At 38.8% G+C, this 22714-nt stretch overlaps 2 protein-coding genes across 2 annotated transcripts; one reads left to right on the top strand and one right to left on the bottom strand.

The window, feature by feature from the left end:
* Positions 1-17987: 17987 nt before the first annotated feature.
* LOC111887510 (uncharacterized) lies at positions 17988-20341 on the top strand. The gene is made up of 3 exons (XM_023883678.1): positions 17988-18959; positions 19049-19688; positions 19755-20341. The coding sequence occupies exons 1-3, from the start codon at positions 17988-17990 to the stop codon at positions 20339-20341; spliced, it is 2199 nt and encodes a 732-aa protein (XP_023739446.1).
* A 1064-nt stretch (positions 20342-21405) lies between these two features.
* LOC111887511 (uncharacterized) lies at positions 21406-22450 on the bottom strand. The gene is made up of 2 exons (XM_023883679.2): positions 21886-22450; positions 21406-21800 (listed from the first exon to the last, which is right to left on the bottom strand). The coding sequence occupies exons 1-2, from the start codon at positions 22448-22450 to the stop codon at positions 21406-21408; spliced, it is 960 nt and encodes a 319-aa protein (XP_023739447.2).
* Between the last annotated feature and the right edge of the window lie 264 nt (positions 22451-22714).

The raw sequence follows: 22714 nt of genomic DNA, 5'->3' as shown, positions 1-22714 counted from the left end.
CTTAGATCAATTTTGGAAAAGTAGTTCGCCCCTTGCAGTTGGTCAAATAGATCGTCTATGCGAGGCAGAGGGTAACAATTCTTGACCGTCAGTTTGTTGAGTTCTCTGTAGTCGATGCACATACGGAATGATCCGTCTTTCTTCTTAACGAACAAGATCGGTGCTCCCCAAGGCGAGAAACTTGGTCTTATAAAGCCCTTGCTGAGCAGTTCGTTAAGTTGACCAGATAGTTCCTGCATCTATGCTGGTGCTAATTGGTAGGGGGAGTAGGCTACTGGGGTAGCTCCTGGGACTAAGTCGATTCTAAACTCGACCTGTCGTTGCAGAGGTAATCCTGGTAGCTCTTCTAGAAAGATGTCTGGAAAGTCGCTCACTACTGGAATGTTCTTTAATTCTTTCGTTTCGAGGCTCGTATCGACAACGTGAGCAAGGAATACATGGTATTCTTTACGTAGATATTTCTGTGCTTGAATACTTGATATAATATGAAGACTCGCACCAGGTTTGTCACCATAGACGACAAGGGTTTCGTTTGACGGGAGGTTTAGACGGACTGCTTTATCGTAGCACTCGTAACTGGTGATATCTGGATCTTAGATCAATTTTTGAAAAGTAGTTTGCCACTTGCAGTTGGTCAAATAGATCGTCTATGCGAGGCAGAGGGTAACGATTCTTGACCGTCAGTTTGTTGAGTTCTCTATAGTTGATGCACATACGGAATGATCCGTCTTTCTTCTTAACGAACAAGACCGGTGCTCCCTAAGGCGAGAAACTTGTTCTTATAAAGCCCTTGCTGAGCAGTTCGTTAAGTTGACCAGATAGTTCCTGCATCTCTGCTGGTGCTAATCGGTAGGGCGACTAGGCTACTGGGGTAGCTCCTGGGACTAAGTCGATTCTGAACTCGACCTGTCGTTGTGGAGGTATTCCTGGTAGCTCTTCCGGAAAGATGTCGGGAAAGTCGCTCACTACTGGAATGTTCTTTAATTCTTTCGTTTCGAGGCTCGTATCGACAACGTGAGCAAGGAATTCATGGTATTCTTTACGTAGATAGTTCTGTGCTTGAATACTTGATATAATATGAAGACTCGCACCGGGTTTGTCGCCGTAGACGACAAGGGATTCGTCATACGGGAGGTTTAGACGGACTGCTTTCTTGTAGCACATGATGTCGGCGCGACGATGACTCAACCAGTCCATGCCGATGATAATGTCAAAGCTTTTAATCGAGACTGGCATAAAGTCGATTGGGAATGAATGGTTATCTAGAGTTAGGGTACAACCTAAGTATATGCTATTTGTGCTTTCAGTTTTTCCATTAGCCATTTCTACCGTGAAGTGTTCTTTAAGTGTGTGTGGTTGTTGTTTAAGCATGCGAGCAAATTTATGGTTCACGAACCTTCGCTCCGCTCCACTATCGAACATAATGCATGCATAGGAGTTATCGAGGAGGAACGTACCAGTCACCACCGTCGGGTCAGCAATTGCTTCCCCATGGCCTATTGCTAGTACTCTCCTTGCTCCGCTAGCATTCTTTGCTTTGGGGCAGTGCCTCTTATAGTGGCCCGCCTCGCCACATCCATAGCAAGCCTGGCTCACGCCAGTGCCGGGGACTTGGGTGATCGGCCTCGCCAGAGATTTACAGAAACGGACTGTGTGTCCTTTCTTGATGCAGTTAGAGCACTGCATTTCACGGCAGGGGCCGTTGTGGTGGAAGTTGCGTTTGTTGCACTTAGGCAAACTTTCAGCATACTGCCTCATCGGAGCAGTAGCAACAGCAGGGGTTATTGCGGCATGCACAACCACAATTTGCTGCTTTTTGGCAGCTCGCTGTTTCTTCTTCTCATCCTAGAACTTCCGCTTAGTGTCAGCGGGTTTGGAGGGTTCTGAGATGGCTAGGGTTGTTGTTGCTGCTGGGGCTTTGACTCCATGGTCAATGAGTCGCTGTGCCAATCGCTTAGCACTGTCGAAGGTAGCAGGGTTTGATGATAGGACATTTCCCTGATACGGAGGCACTAGCCCCCATATGTACCTCTCGATCTTTTTCCCTTCAGTGGGAACCATATTGGGGCATAGGGCGACCAGTTTGCTGAATCTGGCGGTATATGCGACTATGTTGGAGCCCTTCATGGTTAGGCTCCACAGCTCCTGCTCCAATTTCTGGATCTCACCCCTTGGGCAGTATTCCTCGATCATGAGGTCCTTCATGGTTTCCCAACCCATGTCATTTTCCACTACAAGAGTTAGTGCTTTAGCATGGCCGGTCCACCACGTCAGGGCTTTTTCTTCAAAGGTGCATGCGATGTATTTGACTTTGCTCGCAGCAGGGCACGAACCAATTTCGAAGACTGATTCAATCTTCTCGAACCATTGCAAGAAGGCAATGACTGCGCCAGTTCCCTTGAAGGACTTTGGCTTGCAGTTGGTGAAGTCCTAATAGGAGCACTCTCTCGAGCGCACAGGGATTTCAGCAGGAATTGAGTCAACAGGGTTTCCACCTCTGCTGGCATCAGTAGAGTGATACTGAGCCATGGCAGTTGCCACTGCCGCAGCTACTGCAGCATTCAGGGCTGCAGTATCGATGACCGGAGGAGGAGGTGGTGGAGGTGGTGCAGGGTTATGTCTGGGAGATTTGCGAGGAGGCATCTTTCTGTTGAAAGTTTATAAAGGTAAACACAATGGTAAGAATCAATTGTAAGTGGGGTGAGAGTGACACATGGACTAACTAACCATAGCCGAACAGTTGAATGAGTGTCTTGAGATCACAACATAGAAGAATAGTAGGAAAACACAAGTGTACATATTTTTCCATAGATTAGGTAGTTGTCAATAATACCGGTATTACTGATGTAATAAGTTCAGAGAAAATCGACCTATCAGTAGGTCTTACATCATACCATACGGAAAAGTTTGACAGTTCCTAGATTCCTAATTAGAGTACTGAAAGTTAGGAATATTTTACAGACAAGTGCTACTTAGAGCACAGATACTAAAGGCTATTCCTTAACCAAAAGACAAAGATGTACTAGACATCTTCTAACGGCAATGGGAATTCCTCGGGCGAACCCTGAGGTCTGTCACTTGACGAACCACCTCTTGAAGGTGTCGCTCATGAGCCCTCTGACGGGCTCAAAATTCCATGACTTCGGCTTGGGAGGCAGTCAACTGTTTATGCAGGGTTTCATTGGTTCTCCTGGTCCTTTCTATTTCTTCTTCAAGACGGCGGATGCGGACTGTGTTGACACCAGAGTTGGCATCAATCTCCATGACCCGGTCGATGGCTGCTCGACCTTTCTCAACATTACAAGCTATTATGCGGACAATGACGGACAGAGCTCGATCCGCAGAACCACCTTCGCTGAGGTTGTAAAAGCTTTGGTCCCCAAAATAAGGTAAGGGTTGACCCTGTTCGTCACTCCAGCGATTCAAGTTGGTTGCCCACAAGGGTGTGGGACCTGGGGCTTGACCTACTGGCGGTAGGTTGTTGACTTCAGGTTCAGAGTCAGATCCATCAGAAAAAGCCTTCTGCGAGGTGATCATCGAAAGGAATTGGATGCTCATCTTCAGGCTCTTCTTCGATCCACCCAGCATTGCCTTCATTTGGGAAGTACGGGTCGCCATGATGGAATCCAGCCATTTAAATCTACGCGAGATGACAGGTATAAGAATTTAGTATATAAGTAGTTTGTAGTAGCACAAAATACCCCTAGAGTATTTTAAGTTTAGGTTCTACTGATCTCCTTGTGGTATTGTTGGTAAGTTTTTAGAGTTGTTAACATATCACAACCATTCTAGGGCATATGCTAATCACTCCTCGGACCATCATAGTTGATCAGGCTATGCCATTCCCAGGACTGACCATACATCCCCAAGCTCACTTGTGATATTTAACAATCGTAATACTTTTGTTCTTGTCATTGTGACACTGATTTTAGTATGAATGCAGACTAGTAAACTTAATTAAATATTTTAGTATTTAAAGTATAGACTCTTGGTCAGAGTGTTTTAATCCCAAATGGGTTTATAGTTAGTATATCTTTTATAGTTTGATATACTCAATTCACTATAAACAATGCTCTTATACCAATCTGTCACACCCCAAAACCAAGAATGGCAGAAACGTTCTGGGGCGGAGGACGTCATGTAGAGTATCACAACACAGTATAACAGCAAATAAGCAAACAACATCATCCATTGCATTAAATATATAATTTTAATACAAGCGTGTTCTGAACAGTTATAGACACCAAAAAAATGTAAATCAAAATAATAAGATGAGTCTTGAATGCGCTCCATCTTCTCAAAAGCTGTCCTCGGTACCTGTCTATTGATGACCTGAGAATATAAGTTATTATGAAAGAGTTTATCAGCATTAAGTTGGTGAGTTCATAAGTATTTTAGTGTCGGTGTTTGTATCAAAACGTTTGAACGTGGTTTAAAGTATGAGTTTGTAAACATTGGTGATAAAAGTATGTGAATGTTTGTAAGTGTTTGTAAAAGTTTGAATCTCTTAGAAAAACCTATATTTTCTTATTAAAAGTAGCCTTCTACCAAGGCGTAACTGTTTAGTTTGTTCGTTTATTGTAAAAGTGTGTAAATTTCCCAAGTGTAACTATCATTATCAAAATATAGTTCGTACATAAATGTTTAAGTGAAATGATCACTAAATATATGTAAAGGGTAAATTAATGTAGTACTGTAGTGTTGTATTATAGGAACTACTGATGTACTAACTACCTTAAACCGGATTTATATTAAGGTATCACGTGATTAATTGTACCATACTATCGACTAGGTAACACGACATTGTAGGTCGTAAAAAGGTGACGTTTGGCACCCGCAGACCTGCAGGTTCGGCTGTTGCTAGCAGCAAGGTGTAGGATAGTCAATCCAATATAGATCTATACACAAAATCACGCTCTCCCTCCAAGAGACTCTGGCTACAACTCGGGTCATGACATTGAAGGCATGCTCCGATACAGTGGATCACAATTATGTTAACGTATTCATGTATATGTAATGTATTGTTACTCGTTCTAGTATCATTGTATATGTTCTCTTTCTAGTATAGTTGTATATGTTCTCTTTCTAGTATAGTGGTATATGTTCTCTTTCTAGTATAGTTGTATATGTTCTTCTTCTAGTATAGTTGTATATGTTCTCATAGTAATAAGTACTGACTCATGAATGACCGGGCTCATTGAACATCTCATTGTTCTAGTAATAGTATAAGTGTTATCCTGTGCTACCCATATGGTAACTTACTAATGATGTAACTGGTACGTAAGAATATGGAAGAACTTTAATGACTATATATGTACACATGATATATAACTAATATTTAAACAACCTTCGGACGGATACCTGATATCCCACTAGACCACATCTCAAGCGCGAAAAGGAAATAGGGCGGGCGACCTTCCTAAGCCTTTTAAACATTGCTTGTATAACTATACATATATGGGCATGCAATTTATAATAAGTATAACAGGGTTTAAGTAAAAGTATTTGATAGGTAAAAGAATTTGTAAAACAGTTTGAACAGTAATAAAATCATTGGTTTTGTAGTGATTAATCACATGTGATTGATGTAATAACTATAAGTATTCAACTTGTTCTCCCCCCCCCCATAAAAGCATTTAAAACATTTAAAAGTATTTCAAAGGTTAGTTAAAGGGGTATGAACTCACTTGCAGTGAGTGGATTGGATTGAAGTGTCGGATACAGTGCTAGGTGACAAACGGAGACTTGTACATACGCACGAGCCTAGTTATCATATAATGAACATATATATAACTAATTAGCAAATTTATAACTAATAAATTAAGTTGGGACACTCTAGAACATGAAAACACTTTGTTTCAAGTGTTAAAGATCACAAGGGTTGCATCCAAGTGTTTGTAGGGCAAAGCTAGAGTGTTTGGAGTTCAAGGGTAAACTCCTTTGGAGTTTACGGTTTTAGTGACCATTAACCAAGGAGTTTATGGCAGTAAACTCAAGGGTTTATGGTCGTAAACTCTAGTCCTTATGACCCTATGTTGTTTTGTGGTTTTACAAGTCTTTTGAAACATTTCTACTTGGTGGTTTGGCCTTTGGAAGGAACTAGGGCAACAAAACACCCCATTTGAGGAGTTTACGGCCTCATGGTCATTTTCCTTTGGGTTTACTACCATAAACCCATATAGAAAAGGGTATTGCCATGTTTTCAAGTCCTTAATGCAACAAGGTAATTGTCTAGGTTAGTTTTTAGGCCTAAGGAAGGAATAAGGCCCATAAAGACACACTTTAGGGTGTTTACGGTTTTGGGAGATCCCCAAACTATAAACAACTAATAATGTTGGATTTTGGTGTTTTTCAAGGATTAAACACATCAAAGGAAGGTTTAAACATATCAAGGAAGGCTTAAACATCAAACTAGGGCTTAGATAAGGACTTAGGCACACTTTGTTGCCTTTCTTGGTGTTTGCGGCCCAAGAACATTCTTGGACCGTGAACATCATATTCCTTGTGTTTTTGACATATTTCTTGATGCTAACATGTAATACTAGCCTAAGAAGTCTTAAATATGGAAGTACTTACTATAATGAAGCTTGATTTGAGCTAAAAGTCCAAGAACACTTAGTGTGTGTTCTTGGTGTTTTAGGAAATCTAGACAAAATACATAAATGAATGGATGAATAGATGCACAAACACTAGATTAAGTGTTATACCAACTTGAAATGGTTAGAAAACTTACAAGTTTGAAGATCTTGAATAAGTTTTAGGATGATACTTGAGAGGATATTTTGGAGTTTACTCTTTTGGTATTTGGGGAGTAAACACAAGAATGACTAGTCTTGGGGAATAAACTCATACATATGCATGATTTCACAGTTTTTGTGAGAGTTTTCAACCCAAACATAAAACTTTGGTCGGGAATTTCTAAGAGGCGAGGTATTTGCGGTTTTTAAAATTCAAAACCCGAGACGGAACTTTCTTTCACTCGTTCGTTTAAAAATAATATTAAAATCTTCAAACGAACTTCAAATTTGTTAAAAATAATAAATAATGACATTAACTTATAATATGAAGTGGTTGACTTTTAGGGTTTGACCAAATGAAAATTCCGGGTTGTCACAATATGTGAATCACATGTAATTCATATTTGATTCACTTGTAAATTACATGTGATTCATATGTGAATTACATGTGATTCATATGTGAATGACATGTGATTCATATGTAAATCACATCTAATTCATATTTCATTTGTGATTTACTTGTGAATTACATGTGATTTATATTTGAATTACATGTTATTTATATGTTAATCAAATGTGAATCACATGTAATTCATATGTGCTTCACTTGTAATTTATATGTGAATCACATGTGATTTATATGTGAATCACATGTAATTCATATGTGATTCGCTTGTGAATTACATGTTATTCATATGTGAATTACATGTGATTTATATGAGAATTACATGTGATTTATATGTGAATCACATGTTACTTATATGTCAATCACATATAATTCATATGTGATTCACTTGTGAATTACATGCGATTTATATGTGAATCACATGTGATTTGTATGTGTATCACATGTAATTCATATGTGAATTACATGTAATTCATATGTATTTTTTTGTGATTCATATTTGAATTACATGTGATTTTTATCGATCGAACATGTAATGTAACTAATTATCTAGGTTACTATAAAGGTATTACATGTGATTCAAGAACAATAACTAATCAGTAAAAAAGGTACAATTTTTAGTAACTTTTTTAAATTCTTTTTTAAGAAATGAAAATGTTTACTCAACTTGAAAATTACCTGCATTTTTGATTTAAATCGTAAATAGCTAATAGTTAAAGATGTAAAGATACTTTAGACATACATATTTGGTCTGTAATTTGCAATCACAAAATAAACAAAGTGTAGCTAGTTGTACATGTGCCTTCCGGGATGGTGTAATCTAACATCATATAGTTGTCCGTGATAATATTTCTAACTATGTGAATGCTTTCCGGTAATAATTGAGTGCAATTTCAAGAGCCCATCTATCAATTACAAAAGCCACATTTGATAACCTTGTATGTGATGGATGAAAATCACCAGTCGAAAGATCAATTATTATTTATAACTTTTAACCTTTGAGGGAAAAATGTTAATTATTATGTTGTTACCTTCTACAAAGTTGAGATTCTTTAGTGCACTCCACCTTTCCCAAGATGATACGTCCATCTGCTTCTGGATTATGTCTGGCAAAGCAAACAAAAAGATTATATAATTCAATTCATGTAAGAAAATGCAGAGTTATATCATATAAGAGATTTGGAACTTACCATTGTACTCTGATTCATCATTCTTCATCTCTGAAACAACACCAGGCATGATTTCAGATTTCAATATTGAAGGATCACTTGGGTTTTTGATGTTAAAGGAAATGGCATTATCGTCAATATCATCAACTTTGACTATGTGTTCCTCTGGAACCATAAAAGCATCATGTTCCTTAACTGAAACATTCAGTGCTTCATTGAGATCAATTTTCTCATCTATGATCACCCATTTCTCTTCTGACTCGTCATCTTCACATGGTTTTGAATCTGGTTTTAGATCTTCTAAATTCACGTTCTCATGTTGTTCAATGAGTTCATCTGATTTTACCTTTAAATCGTCTACCTCACCACAATAATCTACTTTCTTCTCTCCACTTTCAAGTGTAGTAGTGTCTACACGCACAACCTCCTTCTCATTCTTTGAATTTTCATCACTTTGATTACCTAAATCCTCCACTTCATCCAAAAATGAATCAAGCTTTATGGGTTCACTTCTTTCCCTCTCTATCACTTATATCCCTTCAGATTTATTTGCAGTCAACCTTGTGGATCTTGTTGTGCTGTAAGCTTTCTGTACAGTAGTGGTAGTAGTAGTAGTGGCCTCTGATAAGAATTAATCTCTAGATCATTTAGATCTTTTACAGGTATATTGATAAAGAACAAACAATTCAATCACAATACGATTATGAACACAATATGGAATCAATATGAAGCTTATGATTCAAATGTTGTCACGCCTCAGCAGGGCTCGATAAAGAACTTCCACTGTAGAGGCGAGCTACGGTTTACAATACTTTGATAAGAAAATAATAAAAGTGTTACCTACTAAGGATGCATGCATGCACCTTAAATACTAAAACCCTAGAATAAAATAATGCACGGTTGGACAGGCCCAAACCGACTACAAAACTGGGCTAATAGGAACGAGCCCAAGACATAACATTATAATCCTAACAATCTCCCCCTTTGCGTCAATTGGGGCGAGACCATCACTTCGGTTGTGTGACCTTGACTTCCTTCACGACCTTAAACAACCAAGGAATAATGGCAAGAAGAGTGTGCCGAAACTAAATATACTAGTGTAGCATATCAATAAACAACTTCTTGTCAGCTTCACTGTTCTGATTACACATATGGATGATCTCCAAAATATGCTCCAAGAAGGCAGTAGACAACAGGTATTTGTCAATAAGATCGAACATGCATTTTTGACCTTTGCCCCTAATGAACATCACAATATGAAACTTGGTGTCAATCTTGCCTTTGACCATCGTGTTTACATTTCCAGCCCTACCAATTGCTTGGACAATAGTATGCTTATGAATGGCAGTTGCAATCTCTTGATCCATTTTTGCTACTTCATGAATGTAGCAAACAAGCATTCGCTTGATATGATCAATGATCGGTTGATACTCCTGAGGGTTTCATAGCATAATATTATTGAGAAGTATCCAGTCATTTGGGTTTAGATTTGGAATGTCAAGTAGGGAAATAGTATGGATCGAGCTATCTGAGCCTGGGGTTACTTTGAATTTGACATTGATGAATTTCGCAGCTAAAGAGGGCTTCAATACCATGACCGTTGTGATTTTCTTCAAGCTCCAGGTAAGGTATTGTGGTTGAGCAAATTCTAGATAAAACTCCAATAGATCCCGATCAACCTTCGGATATGGAGAAGGAACGACAACAGTAGAGGAGAAGCAGTGAAAGATGAATGCCTTTCGGTTGATCGGCCTGTCAAACTGAGCGTCCTTCAAATTCTCAAGACTGAATGATAAAACCGGTTCAAGTCAATGAGTGCTCGGTTCATCAATGACTTCCCTCTGGAGTGATTCCATAGTCCACTCAGGAAACATTGACTTCTTTTATCAAGAAGTTCCTTCTCTTTTATTTCCTTCTCCAACCGATCCATCTTCTCCCGAAGTTCTTGCTCAGAGGGCTTGTATTTTCTATCAGGCTTGGAAGGAGCTCCTGTAACTATACCATCAATATCATCCTCTTCATCTTCATCATATTCGCCAATGATCCTCTTTTTCTTTTGACTTGTACTAGCCGAAGCTTCATTATCCTTCGGTCCAACAGTAACTTTTTGTTCTGGAGGAGGTGGAGGTTGTGTTTTGTCAAGATTACCTCCTTGGGATTTCTTTTCTCCCCCTTGTTTTGGAAGAACGGCAGTGTCCGAAACACCTTCAATGCGACTGAGAATATCCAAGGCTGGACGTAGTTTCTCCTCCAAATAACGACGAATGGAGATCGTTAAGATTGAGTCATGAGCATCTAGAAGATGAAGCAGGATTGAATGGACATCCCCAACAGAACTGCAAATAACTTCTCTTTCAGATTTAAGATCGTTGAGCTCTTGAGTTGCAGTACGGAGCTTTAGGTTCTGAAGTTTGAGCTGAGAGGTTCGCATGTCCAAGTCATCCATAATTTTTTTTTTTCAACTGCTAGCTCTACCTCAAGAGTAGTTAACCATTCATAAACTTTGGTATGAAGCTCTGCCTTAGCAGCTTCTATAGCGGTACGAACCACACCAAGTTGGGAGAGTTCGGCCTCCACAGAGCGTTTAAGAGAATCAACCAAAGCCGTCACGGTGTTTGCATTTTTCTATGCAACAGCTTGAAGGGAGTCTAGAAAAATTTGAGCTTTTGAGATTAGTTTTTCGACTTTTTCAATCGCTTCCTTGCCGTCCTTAGTAGATTCTTCCACTGCAAGCGAAGCCTTTTGACATTGAGATGTGGAGGCATCAATGGCCTTTGCTGCATTGGAGATAGAGGTGTCATGCTCCTTGACTGAAGAAGAGAAGAGAGCCTTGAGAGTAGCTTCTGAGTAAGGATTGGCAGAGGAAGAGGAAAGTAGCTGATCAAGTTTATCAGTCACAACCTTGAGATGTCGCTTGGTGATAGGAGCATCATCATCGTCATCGTTTTGAACACGATAAAGACTGAAGTAAGTGGAATCAAACTCCAAGTCCTCACCTCCAAGAATAGTGATGGTTTCGGTTAAAGGTGTGGGGGATAATGGTTTGGTTTTTTTTGGTATTGAAGACCGAACCCCTATATCAGATACGTTGGTTTGAACTCCAGTGGTGGTTGTTGTGGTTGATTTAGTGAAGATAGGAGTGGGAATTGGAATGGTAGAGGTATATTGGGATGTGATAACTGGGAAGGTTGTGGGTAGGGAAATAGGAATAGATGCAGGTGGAGGAGAAGGTGCTTTAGAGCGAATAGGTACCTCTGGAGTCGGAGAGCGAGGATGGGTGTCACCACTAACCAAAACCTCCTCATCAGATCTTTCGCTCCCATATGTAGTAGGAGAAGGTTTTGTATGGGCAATAGGGACATAATCAGAATCTGAATCGCTTGAATACTGAAGAATAAGCCACCAAGCAGGTTTCTTCGCCTTTTTCAGCTTGGGCTATGAAGGTGCTGCCTTCTCAGTCTTTCATTTCTTCGGAGTTTTCCCCTTAGCGCCTTTGATGACCAAGCCTTCAGTCTGTTTATCTTGTTTCTTTCCCCTATTCGATGGTTTATCTGCTTTCTCAATGGAACGAACCATTGCTGGTGTGAGTTCCCTTTGGGCCCGTAGATGGGAGTTTCTTTTAGTCTAGAATGATTGCACTTTGGTCAGATGCACAGGCATACATGGATGCCGGAATCGATCCAACAAACAAATACTTGGACGGATCAGTGACCAGAATCTTGGTTGTATGAAACGTGGCAATTGAAGAGAGAAGTGAATCTGCCATGATTGGGACATGGAGAGATGATCCATGGCCCATTTTGTGATAGTAGACCAGAACCTACCACAGGAGACTTCAGAATGGCGTGAAGAAGAGGATAAGCTTTGAACAAGTTATTGCCATAAAGCGGAGCCATAATCCAGGTGGACTCCATTGTACAAACCATAAAGCATGGTCACAAAGGACTTGCTTGCACCGTCAGATCCTGTGCTTCGCTTAGAACGACCTTTGAATAAGCGAGTAAAGAGGCCGTTCCATTGTGGGGGCAGGAAGGACTTTTTGAATTTCGTGACAGTGGTTAGGGTTTCAATGTACCCCATATTGTAGAACATAGAGAACAATTGACCAGTGGTGATCGAATCGGGGTTTACCATGGTGGGTTCATGAGCAAGACCTAGTAGGTTGTAGAAGCGATTCTTTGAAATCGAGGTCTTCTCGTTGTGAATGTCAAAGTGTAGTCTCTCAGCAACTTTTTCATAATATGAAGTGGAGTAGATGTGAGAAAGGCAAGACATGGGAACAACGTCCACCTGGGAGAGAGCGACAAAGAGTGGAGAGTATTTGAGGCACTCCACAATCTGCAACATGTATGGTTCATAGGCTGAAGGCGTAAGGTCGATAATGAGATTCTGGTTAGGTTTAATGGTGAGAAGGTTGGAATGAACAGAGGTGTCTTGAACAGAAGATGATTCCGCCCTTGATGAAGCTTGAGAAGAAGATGATGAACAGTGAGAGAGATCGCCTTTTTCTGTTAAAGGATTTTTGAGTGATAAAAGAGTAAAGTGGAGCGTGAGAAATCCTTTTATACATGAGAGTAGGAGAGAGAAATATCCGACTGAGGTCTCGTCTTCTTGTGAAACCGTTCCTGATGTGATGGGGAGTGGACAGTTGGCAACCCCGATGATTACGCATGAGAGAGAAAAGACGTTTCACTTTTCACGCGCCTTTCCAACAAAAGTACCTTTTTCAAATCGACGAAACGAATAGATAATTGCTGACTCATCCAAGTGCTTTATCCGAAACGTCACCCACATAATTTACATGAACCGTCGTCACCTTTATCTTATCGATCACCATAATATTTTTAGAACCCAACCTGTAAAAATTAGCTCATATTAAATAGAACCAGACTTTTGGAAAATCAAAGATTCTCGTGCATAGAGTGTGACGGATAAACAAATAAATCAAAATTGGTGGGATATTGTGATGTCGAATAAGACATGAAACAATAGATCCCGGGCATGAATCTCTTCCTTTCAAGTCAAGAGAGACTTCAAAGTGTCTAGGTGGTTTCCCGTTAGAATACAATTAAGTGCCCGTTAAGAGGCAATGAAAGGCATCTTTTAGATATAAGGCTTGTAAGGGTGGCTTTCGCTTCAATTCAAGTTTCAGTACTTAATATAAGACCCAAAGAGAATGAAGTACTTGTGAGACCAATGTGGCCTATTGAACAAGTAGGTTTGATATGTATTTAGTAACGTGTTGAAACTGAGAAATCAAAAAAGATATAACTGGATCCTTGGGGAAGTATGTAGTGACACGAAGTTAAGATCATTAACACGGATTTTTGTGTAACCATAAACCTCAGTGGTAAGTACTGAGAGTCTAAAGGGTTACATTAGTGAAATGAAGTGTAATGAAGAAAAATGATATACATGGTGTAAGCAGCGAATGTACCTCTGCTATAAAAGAAGGACCAAGCAGTAAACTGTAACTCAATATGAGAAGAGTAAGGTAGCTCACGATTAGACTGAATGTAAAAGCCTAGTTTGGGAAAATATGATTTGTATATATCACATTATTAAGGCTTCACTCAAAATCTTTTGAGGCTTTCGTCAACATGCAACAGCATGCATCTAGGGACACTTAACTAACTCATAGAAAAGAAGTTATACCTACTTGAGCTTCATCCTTGAGAGGAGCTTTTATACAAAGAAAAGCATGAGAAAAATGAAATAAAAAAATTTATTTTTGTATTTTGTGAAAAACATTTAATAAAAGAAAAATATTTTGGGATTTTATGAAAATAAAATAAAATGAAAAGAAAAACATAAAAATGAATATGGAAAAGAGTATACAAATGAATACAACCGAAATCCCTTTTAATGAAGAAGAAGCGAACGAGTTCAGAAGGACCGAACCCGAAATAGACCGAGCGTTCGGTTCATTTCGGTTCTCGGGTGAACCGAACCCGAAATAGACCGAACGTTCGCTCTATTTCGCTTCTTACCTTTAGTGAAGCGAAGGCGATTTTGGTACTGATTCTGATTCCATCATTCCTAGGCCTTGTAGGATCTTATTGAAACTTGCTTCAGGTAAAGCCTTAGTGAATATATCTCCTAATTGATCAGTAGTCCTAACGAAGTGAATCTCCACGTTACCATCTTCAACATGATCTTTCATGAAGTGATACCGTAGTGATATGTGCTTTGTCTTCGAGTGTTGCACATGGTTATGAAAAATCCTAATTGCACTTTCGGAGTCTCAATATTGTGAGATTTTCTTCATATTTAGCCTATAGTCCCTAAGCTGACTTTGTATCCAAACGACCTGAGATGTGCATGATGCGGCTGCTATATATTCAGCTTCAGTTGTGGAGAGAGAAACACAAGTTTGTTTCTTTGATTCCCAACTAACCAATTTACCATCAAGAAATTGGCATCCTCTAGTAGTGCTTTTACGATCCAATCCACAACCACCTAAGTCAGCATCTGAGAATGCTTGGACAAAGAAACTGGAGTTGGTTGGATACCATAGACCGAGAGAGGAAGTTCGCCTTAGATAGCGAAAGATGTTTTTCACGGCTAGCATGTGAGGTTCGCGTGGGTTAGCTTGGAATCGGGCATAATAGCAGACTGAGAACATGATGTCTGGCCTACTGGCTGTGAGATACATCAGTGACCCAATCATTTGACGATAAAGCGTCATGTCAGCAGCTGGCTTTTCCAAAGATGGTGTAAGCTTGGTTCCAAAAGCCATAGGGACTTTCATTTTGGAGTCTCCCATCATGCCAAACTTGGCAAGCAATGTCTTTGTATATGCCTCCTGATTCATAAAAATGCCTTCGGGTCCCTGCTTGATATTTAAGCCAACGTAAAAGTTAATTGGACCCATTGAGCTCTTCTCAAATTTAGTTTCCATCAACTTCCTGAATTCAGCTGTTAAGTTGGGATTCGTGGAGCCAAAGATGATGTCATCAACATAAATCTGGACTATCATAATGTGGTTACCCTCTCTCTTACGAAAGAAGGTTGGGTCAACCGAACCTTGTTTAAATTTGGACATTTTAAGAATCGAGTGAGAGTTTCATACTATGCTCTGGGAGCCTACTTCAGGCCATATACTGCTTTGTCTCGAATGTGACAGTGATCTGGATGCTTCTCGTTCACGAAGCTTAGCGGTTGCTCAACGTACACAATTTCTTCAAGTTCTCCGTTGAGAAAGACACACTTTATGTCCATTTGATAGACTTGAAAGTTTTTGTGTGCAACATAAGCAAGAAAGATTCGAACGGACTCTAATCTTGCAACTGGAGCGAAGGTCTCTTCATAATCTATACCTGCCTCTTGCCAGTATCCTTTTACAACCAACCGAGCCTTGTTACGAATCACATTCCCCTCCTTATCCATCTTATTTCTGAATACCCATTTGAGACCGACAACCGAAGCATCCTTTGGAGTTAGAATTAGACGCCATACTTTGTTTCTTTCAAACTAGTTCAGCTCGTCTTGCATGGCTTGAACCCAATCAGAATGGTCAAGAGCTGAATTCACGGTCTTCAATTCAACCTTGGAGACAAAAGAGTTGAACATGCAAAATTCTACTTGAGAGAATAGTGCAACTTGTTTCGCTTTGATCTGTGATCGAGTTAATACCTTTTTTGAAGATTCCCCAATGATTTGACTTTGAGGATGGTCTTTTGTCCATTTAATGAGAGGAGGTTAATTTGGATCACAAGAGGGATCCGGTTCTGCATTGAATTCTTCTTCAAATTCTGATTGTGTATCATCATCATTGACATTTGTATTCTCCCCCTCGAATGATGATGACACTATTTCAATTTCTGGATCAGAACATTCCCCTTTGTTTGGACTTTCGGTTGAGCTAGATGATTGCGATGATAAATTCTCCCCCTGAATTGATGAATCATGATCATTTGGTAGAGACGAACTCTCCCCCTGGATAGAAGAACAGTCACCTGAAGGTTCGCTTGAGTCAGGCCTTTCGCTTGCCTTTGGTTGTTCAGTAGCCATCTTCTGTGCAACATCGTGAATAATTAGCTTCAAACTGTCGAATTTGTTATCTTCAGCCTTGGATTCAGAATCGATAGCTTTTTTCAGGTTCATCAAAGAGAAGCATATATGTATTGCTGAAAAATATTTGAGATAGGCACAATGACTTGACTAGACTTTGGAAAGATTTCCTGAATTGCACCTTCAGGTGTCTTGAACCGAACATGTGAAAGAACTTCACATTAGGCTTGCGGTTTTTGTTGACGAAAACGCGTTCTAGCAAGTATACGAGGTCGTGCAAGTAATATAGTCGTAAGACAAGATATCGAATCCACAGGGACTATCCTATTCTAAGAAAGAGTGAACTAGGCAATTGATGCAAAAGTGATTGATTTTATTAAACTAAGGAAACAATTAAAATAAAATTAAACTAAATTCACCAAGGTAAAAACAAAGACTAAAATAATCGAACAAACAAGGAAAACAATTGAACGATTTAACAATCATGAGAAAAGCGGGATTTAGTTGACTTATACAGGTTCAATGGTTCTTCTAATGCTACTAATTTGTCAAACCAATTATGTAGAAAGGAATAACTTAACACCAACAAAAGTTATCAATTACCTCTCGGTCTCATGATTCGATTTAAAAACATTCACTCATATCTCTATGTAGTTCATGATTTACAAAAAAAAAAAAAAAAACATTAAGTCCAATGTTTTGTTAAAAATGCCCTAACACACGTCTATATTAAGTTTAAGAGAAATAACGAAACCGCACATTTATATTCAAACGATGTCACAAATAAAACTTCTCTCGAAGTCAATATAAGCATGTAAATATTAAATTTAAACCAAGCAAATTAACATATCTAACGTTGATCAAGTGCTAGCTAAAATTAAAGTTACCCGTCAAAATTTATATTTTTAAAATAAGCACACATTTGAATATGCTATTGGATTTCAACAAAATTGGTTCAAACAAATTCAATTGAAAAAATACCGGGTATAGACAAAAAAAGGGGGGAAATTTAAAAATTTAGTCACAAAAAAAATTCCAGCTGTAGACATGCATTTCGTAGAGGGCTCTCCGCGGACCTCCGCTGAATGACGTCATCTCTGCGTAGTGGCCGAAAGTTAGGGTGTTAGCCTTTTTAAGCATGCTCCGCGGAAGGGGTTCTGTGGATTCAATATAACCTCCGCGGAGAGAGCTGATTGGATCTCGTAAATACCTCGCGGAGAGGTCGACGCGGAGCTCCGCGGAGAGAGTGATGCCTCCACGGAGGAAGCAGTTGGAAGTCATAACCGAGTCCGCAGAAAGGAGGACGCGGAGCTCTGCGGAGAGAGTAATGCCTCCGCGGAATGGGTGGTTGGAGCTGATTTTGAAGAGTTTTTTGATACAAAGTTTTTTTTTCATATGTTTGTTTCATTTTGGTCGATAGATCGGTTCGTTTTCATTTGATTTTCAAAACCAAATATGAGTTTTGTTATTTTATGTACTGGAGGTTTTTGGTAGATAAGTCATGGGATTAACACCTACGTTAGACCAAAGTTAAACAACTTGGGTTTACTGCTTCCGCCTAATTTTGATTGTCGAATATTGTTTGATTTGGTCAAAAGTAAGGCTAAGGTGTTGAATAGTAATATATCATTGTCATTTCAACACCCGGTTCATGGGTATGTGATGAATAGTTTAGATGAAGCAGATGTTCATCAACTCAGAAATGTAATTTCTGAAACGAAGGAGATTGTGCATTTGTATTTAGAGGTGTTTCATGGATTGGTCGAACAGATAGAATCGGTTGAGAAAGTTGTACCATACAATTTTGAAAACATTGTTTCTGATAATGTTGAAGATTGCCCAGAAGAAGAAACTGTGGCACTGAATACGGTTGAAGAAAAAAATTTATATGAGTTTGGAAGATTGACCGACAAAACTTTCTCAGACGGTGAAGAGTCAAATAAAGGATGGTCAGAAGATGAGTTCACACACGGGAAAAAAGCTTCAGACATATTTTACGGTATGCCTCCCATACCTGATTGTCCTGATCCTATTGTTGAACCCGGACCATTTCACAGTTTAGGTCCAAATGATGATATGTTTGTTCGTCAAACATATGACAACAAACAAAAACTAATTTTTTCTTTGAGTCTTAAAGCAACAAGAGAAAAGTTTCAGTTTAAGACCAAACATTCTAACAAAAATCGTTATGAGGGATATTGTGAAATTGAGAACTGTAGTTGGCGTTTGTATGGAAAACGCCTTGATCCCACTGATGAATTTGAAATCAGGACTTCCAACAATGTTCACACATGTTCGTCATTACAGATACACCCTAATCATAAGCATGCTAATGAAAAAGTCATGGGTACTATATTGCATGAGATTATGGGAAAAACTCGTTCCAAGGTTTGGAGACCTAATGAAATATCAAGGGATTTGAATGCTTTGCTGGAAATCAACGTAGATTACAAGCAAGCTTGGCGTGCAAAAAAATATGCTATGGAACTGTTGTTGGGATCCTCTGAAGAATGTTTTGCCAAACTTCCTATTTATTTTCATAATTTGAAGAGGCATAATCCCGGTACAATTGTGTATATTCAGACAGATTCTGAAGATTGTTTCGAGTGTTGTTTTTATGCCATTGGGAGCATGGTAAATACAAAAAACTTGTTGTCATTTAATATATAAATTTTGTAAACAAATTATAGAGTGTTTATGTGTTCCATTTTTATATATTGCAGATACGAGCGTTCAAAAGATTTTGTCGTAAAGTTATAATTATGGATGGTGCCCATTTGAAGGGTGCTTTTAAGGGAACCATATTGCATGCAGTAGCTATGGATGGGAACAACCAGATACTACCCCTTGCGCACGGAATATGCAAAAAAGAGAGTGGTCTTACGTGGACATGGTTTCCTGAAAATTTGTATGAATGTGTTGGTGATTGTCAAGAATTGACTTTTGTAACTGATAGGGCCGATGCAATTCGCGTTAGTATTGAAAATGTTTTTCCACATGCTCATCATGGCTTGTGTGCTTTTCATATACTAGGAAGCATAGTACACAAGTTTGGGAAAAATGATAAAACGAATATGTTGTTTTGGAGGCTTGTGAAAGCTTACAAAAGAAATGTTTTTGAAGAATTGTGGTATAGATTTAGTTCTTCTAGGCCGCAAGTAGCAGCGTATCTATGTGAAATTCCCCGTGCTAAATGGACTAGAGCATATTCGCCGTCGAAACGTTACGATTACATGACCTCGAACAGTGCAGAGTCCATGAATGCTTTATCTATAGATGCAAGGAAGATGCCCATAATACCCCTCCTTGAGTTCTTCCGACGTCTTTCAGAGGAATGGTGTTACAAGCGTCGCATCGAAGGAGGTATGAATTTTATGTTTACTTTAATTAGGTCGAATAATTAGTTAATTATATATATCTTGTTTATAGGGAAACGTTCAACAGTGCTAACCGAGTGGGCTGAAAAAGTAGTTAGTAAAAATGAAGAGCGTACGACAGGATGGTCCATTTCTGGTGTTTCAGATGCACTTTATGAAGTTCATGATTTCAAACATGGTGGCATAGTTGATATGAGGCAAGAGACATGTACATGCAAATATTGGGAAGGAATTGGGTTGCCTTGTGGTCATGTGATAATGGTCTTGAAGCACTTGAAAAAAAGTAACTTCGGACATTTGGCTATAGATGCTTACAAAATGGAAACATACCGAAGTACGTATGAGGAGCCGGTTTACTCCCTTCCAGAACCGTGTGATTGGGAGATTCCTGCTGACATAATGGTTTTGAAACCCCTGATAATGGATACACGTCAAGCGGGTACACCGAGAAACAGAAATCATATTCCGTCTCAAGGTGAGGAACCTATAATAAGAAGGTGTAGTAGATGTGATAGTACAACACATAATGCAGCGACTTGTCCGGCATTCGTCCCAAAGAAACAAAAAAAGGCTAGAAAAACTAGTAGGGCATCAGGTAGTAACACAAAAGGAAAAGGGAAAGGGACAGAAGGGACTTAGGAGACGCTAGAGACGCACGGGACACAAGAGACGCGTTGGACGAGTGGAACGTAGAGTGAAGACTATTGTTCAACGTTTGATTTGAATGATTGATGTTGTATTTATAATTAATTATGTTTTGTTTTAGAGGACATTAATTTGTCTACTTTGAGCTGGTGTGTTTATTTTAAAGATGATGGGTAATATTATGATTATATTACTGCATAATTACTAGTAGAATAATAACTAATACTCGAAGTTAATACATTCAAAAAACTAGAAACATATAGTAAACGTACAACAACGGTAATTAACTTAAGGGAATTGCAAAGGATACTTTTCTTTCTCCATTGTTATGTACTCATCCCTTATTCTTATTTTATCTTCCATACGGTCATTTTGCCTACCAAGTTCTATCATTTCTGCATCCTTGTCAGCAAACCATTTTTTAGACAGTTTGAGATTCTTCTTAGTTTTTTTATCCATTCCTCATGATCTTTGATTTGTTTTTTTTGTAATCGTCATCCTTTCCTCAACATCTTTGCACTCCGCCGCAATGAGGTCATGACGTTCAATGAGAGCCCGAGATGAGTCTTTATCTTTTTTTGTTGTTCTTCAGCCCATTGTAGTTGTTGCAAAGTATCCTCTGACATATATGGCTCTCTTAAATTTGGTGATGGTGCAAGAAAAAGGGTCGATCAGATCACAATAGAAACAATTAACTTCGTTGCACGAGCAAATATACAAAGATGAAGATGAAGTCATTTTAAATTTAAAAAAAAATTATAACTCTATACGAATAATCCGATGACCATCCATGACTATATATAGTCCCTTCCACTCCGCAGAGAGTTGTTGTCAGTCCGTAGAGGTTTTCGTCAGTCCGCGTTACTGTGTTTGTCAGTTCGCATAGTTTTTTGTCTAGTCGTTGTCATCCATACATATTACAATTATGAGAATACAATTATTTATTTAAAGGTAAACATTTTTTATTAAAAAGTAAACAACGCCAACAAACCATTACAAGTACGGTTAACATAGAACTGAATACAAACTAATATTCGTTGTGATCCACACAATAAAGTTCAATTGAATTGGCGTGGAGGTAAGACCACATCACTTTCGACTGGTTTTTCCCAATGCCTAAGGGTTGGAATAGGATTCACAGTCTCAGTTTGATAAGCATTTCGATACACCGCTGTACTTAACTTTAAATTTACCTTTTGATGGATTTCTGCAATTTCGAGTCTATGTAGTGAAGCTATAGCATGCTCACAAGGTATACCGCATTTTTTCCATTTACCGCAACTACAAATACCACGGTCTAATTGTACATATTTGGTTGTTGAATACTTAGTCACTTCATATCTATCGCCAACAATATGCGTAATCCTACAACCATCCGAGTGGATAAATCTTTTATGAATTACCTTAAGTGCATAAGGGGTTAGAAGATTATGGAAATCCCCTGTGAAATCAACTGAATCAATAAAAAAAGTATAATGTCATAACGTATAATAAACATATCAATTGACCGTTTTGATGATGTCATAGCTTATAATTACCTCCAAACGCAGCACGTCGAAGATACACTGCTTGCATCGAGTCATGGACCATTTCAATGATTGTTGTTATTGGAAACTCATGCGTGTTTGTTTTAAACCAATTGACAACATCGGGAATGTCAATAAATTTAACTTTGAAACGTACTCTTGGAAAACAAGCCCGTACCCATTTTGCAATGGGAATATTGTCAAGCCAATGAAGATCATTCCCATTTACCTCATTTTTTAAATTGTTCAAACATGCATAAAATTGAGATAAATTATACGCTTTACACGTCTTCCAGAACAACTGTTCTACGACTGTATTGGTTCCGATGGAAGCGCATATTTTCTCGGCTATATTTCTACAACAATAGCCATGATATGAATCAGGGTAGACTCTTTGAACTACAAAGTCTATAGAATCAGACATATGGCTTATGAAACCAAATTCTACATTGTCACCTAAACAGTCTTTAAGCCTCCTCATGAACCATAACCATGAATTGTGACAATTTATGGTTCCCAAGGCAAACACTATGAGAAAGGGTTCATGATTTCCATCTAAAGCAACAACAATGTACATGGATGTTACATACGCCCCAATTAGAGGTACTTGACCAACGAATATGATTGGTATCATAGACGTGAGAAACGTACGAGTCTGTAAGTCAACATAAGAATATTAGGCATATAACAACTTGAAATAACTAAATATTTATTTACTATAAGAGACTACATACCACGCATCCCAATGCCATGAAACAAATTTGGAAACGATTATACTGATCCTTCTTAATGTACGTGAAGGTGCTAGGATTACTTCTTTGCAGATTATGGAAAAAAGTCG

The sequence above is a fragment of the Lactuca sativa genome, chromosome 6 (assembly GCF_002870075.4).
Source record: "Lactuca sativa cultivar Salinas chromosome 6, Lsat_Salinas_v11, whole genome shotgun sequence".
NCBI classification, from domain to species: domain Eukaryota; kingdom Viridiplantae; phylum Streptophyta; class Magnoliopsida; order Asterales; family Asteraceae; genus Lactuca; species Lactuca sativa.
Note: the sequence above shows the minus strand (reverse complement) of the source record. Positions and strands in the feature narration are given on the sequence as shown.

Coding starts and splice junctions, on each gene's coding strand:
- LOC111887510 (XM_023883678.1), top strand. CDS start 17,988: ATGAATAGTTTAGATGAAGCAGATGTTCATCAACTCAGAAATGTAATT. Junction 18,960..19,048: donor TTTATGCCATTGGGAGCATG/GTAAATACAAAA, acceptor TATATATTGCAG/ATACGAGCGTTCAAAAGATT. Junction 19,689..19,754: donor CAAGCGTCGCATCGAAGGAG/GTATGAATTTTA, acceptor TCTTGTTTATAG/GGAAACGTTCAACAGTGCTA.
- LOC111887511 (XM_023883679.2), bottom strand. CDS start 22,450: ATGTACATTGTTGTTGCTTTAGATGGAAATCATGAACCCTTTCTCATA. Junction 21,801..21,885: donor TCGACGTGCTGCGTTTGGAG/GTAATTATAAGC, acceptor TTATTGATTCAG/TTGATTTCACAGGGGATTTC.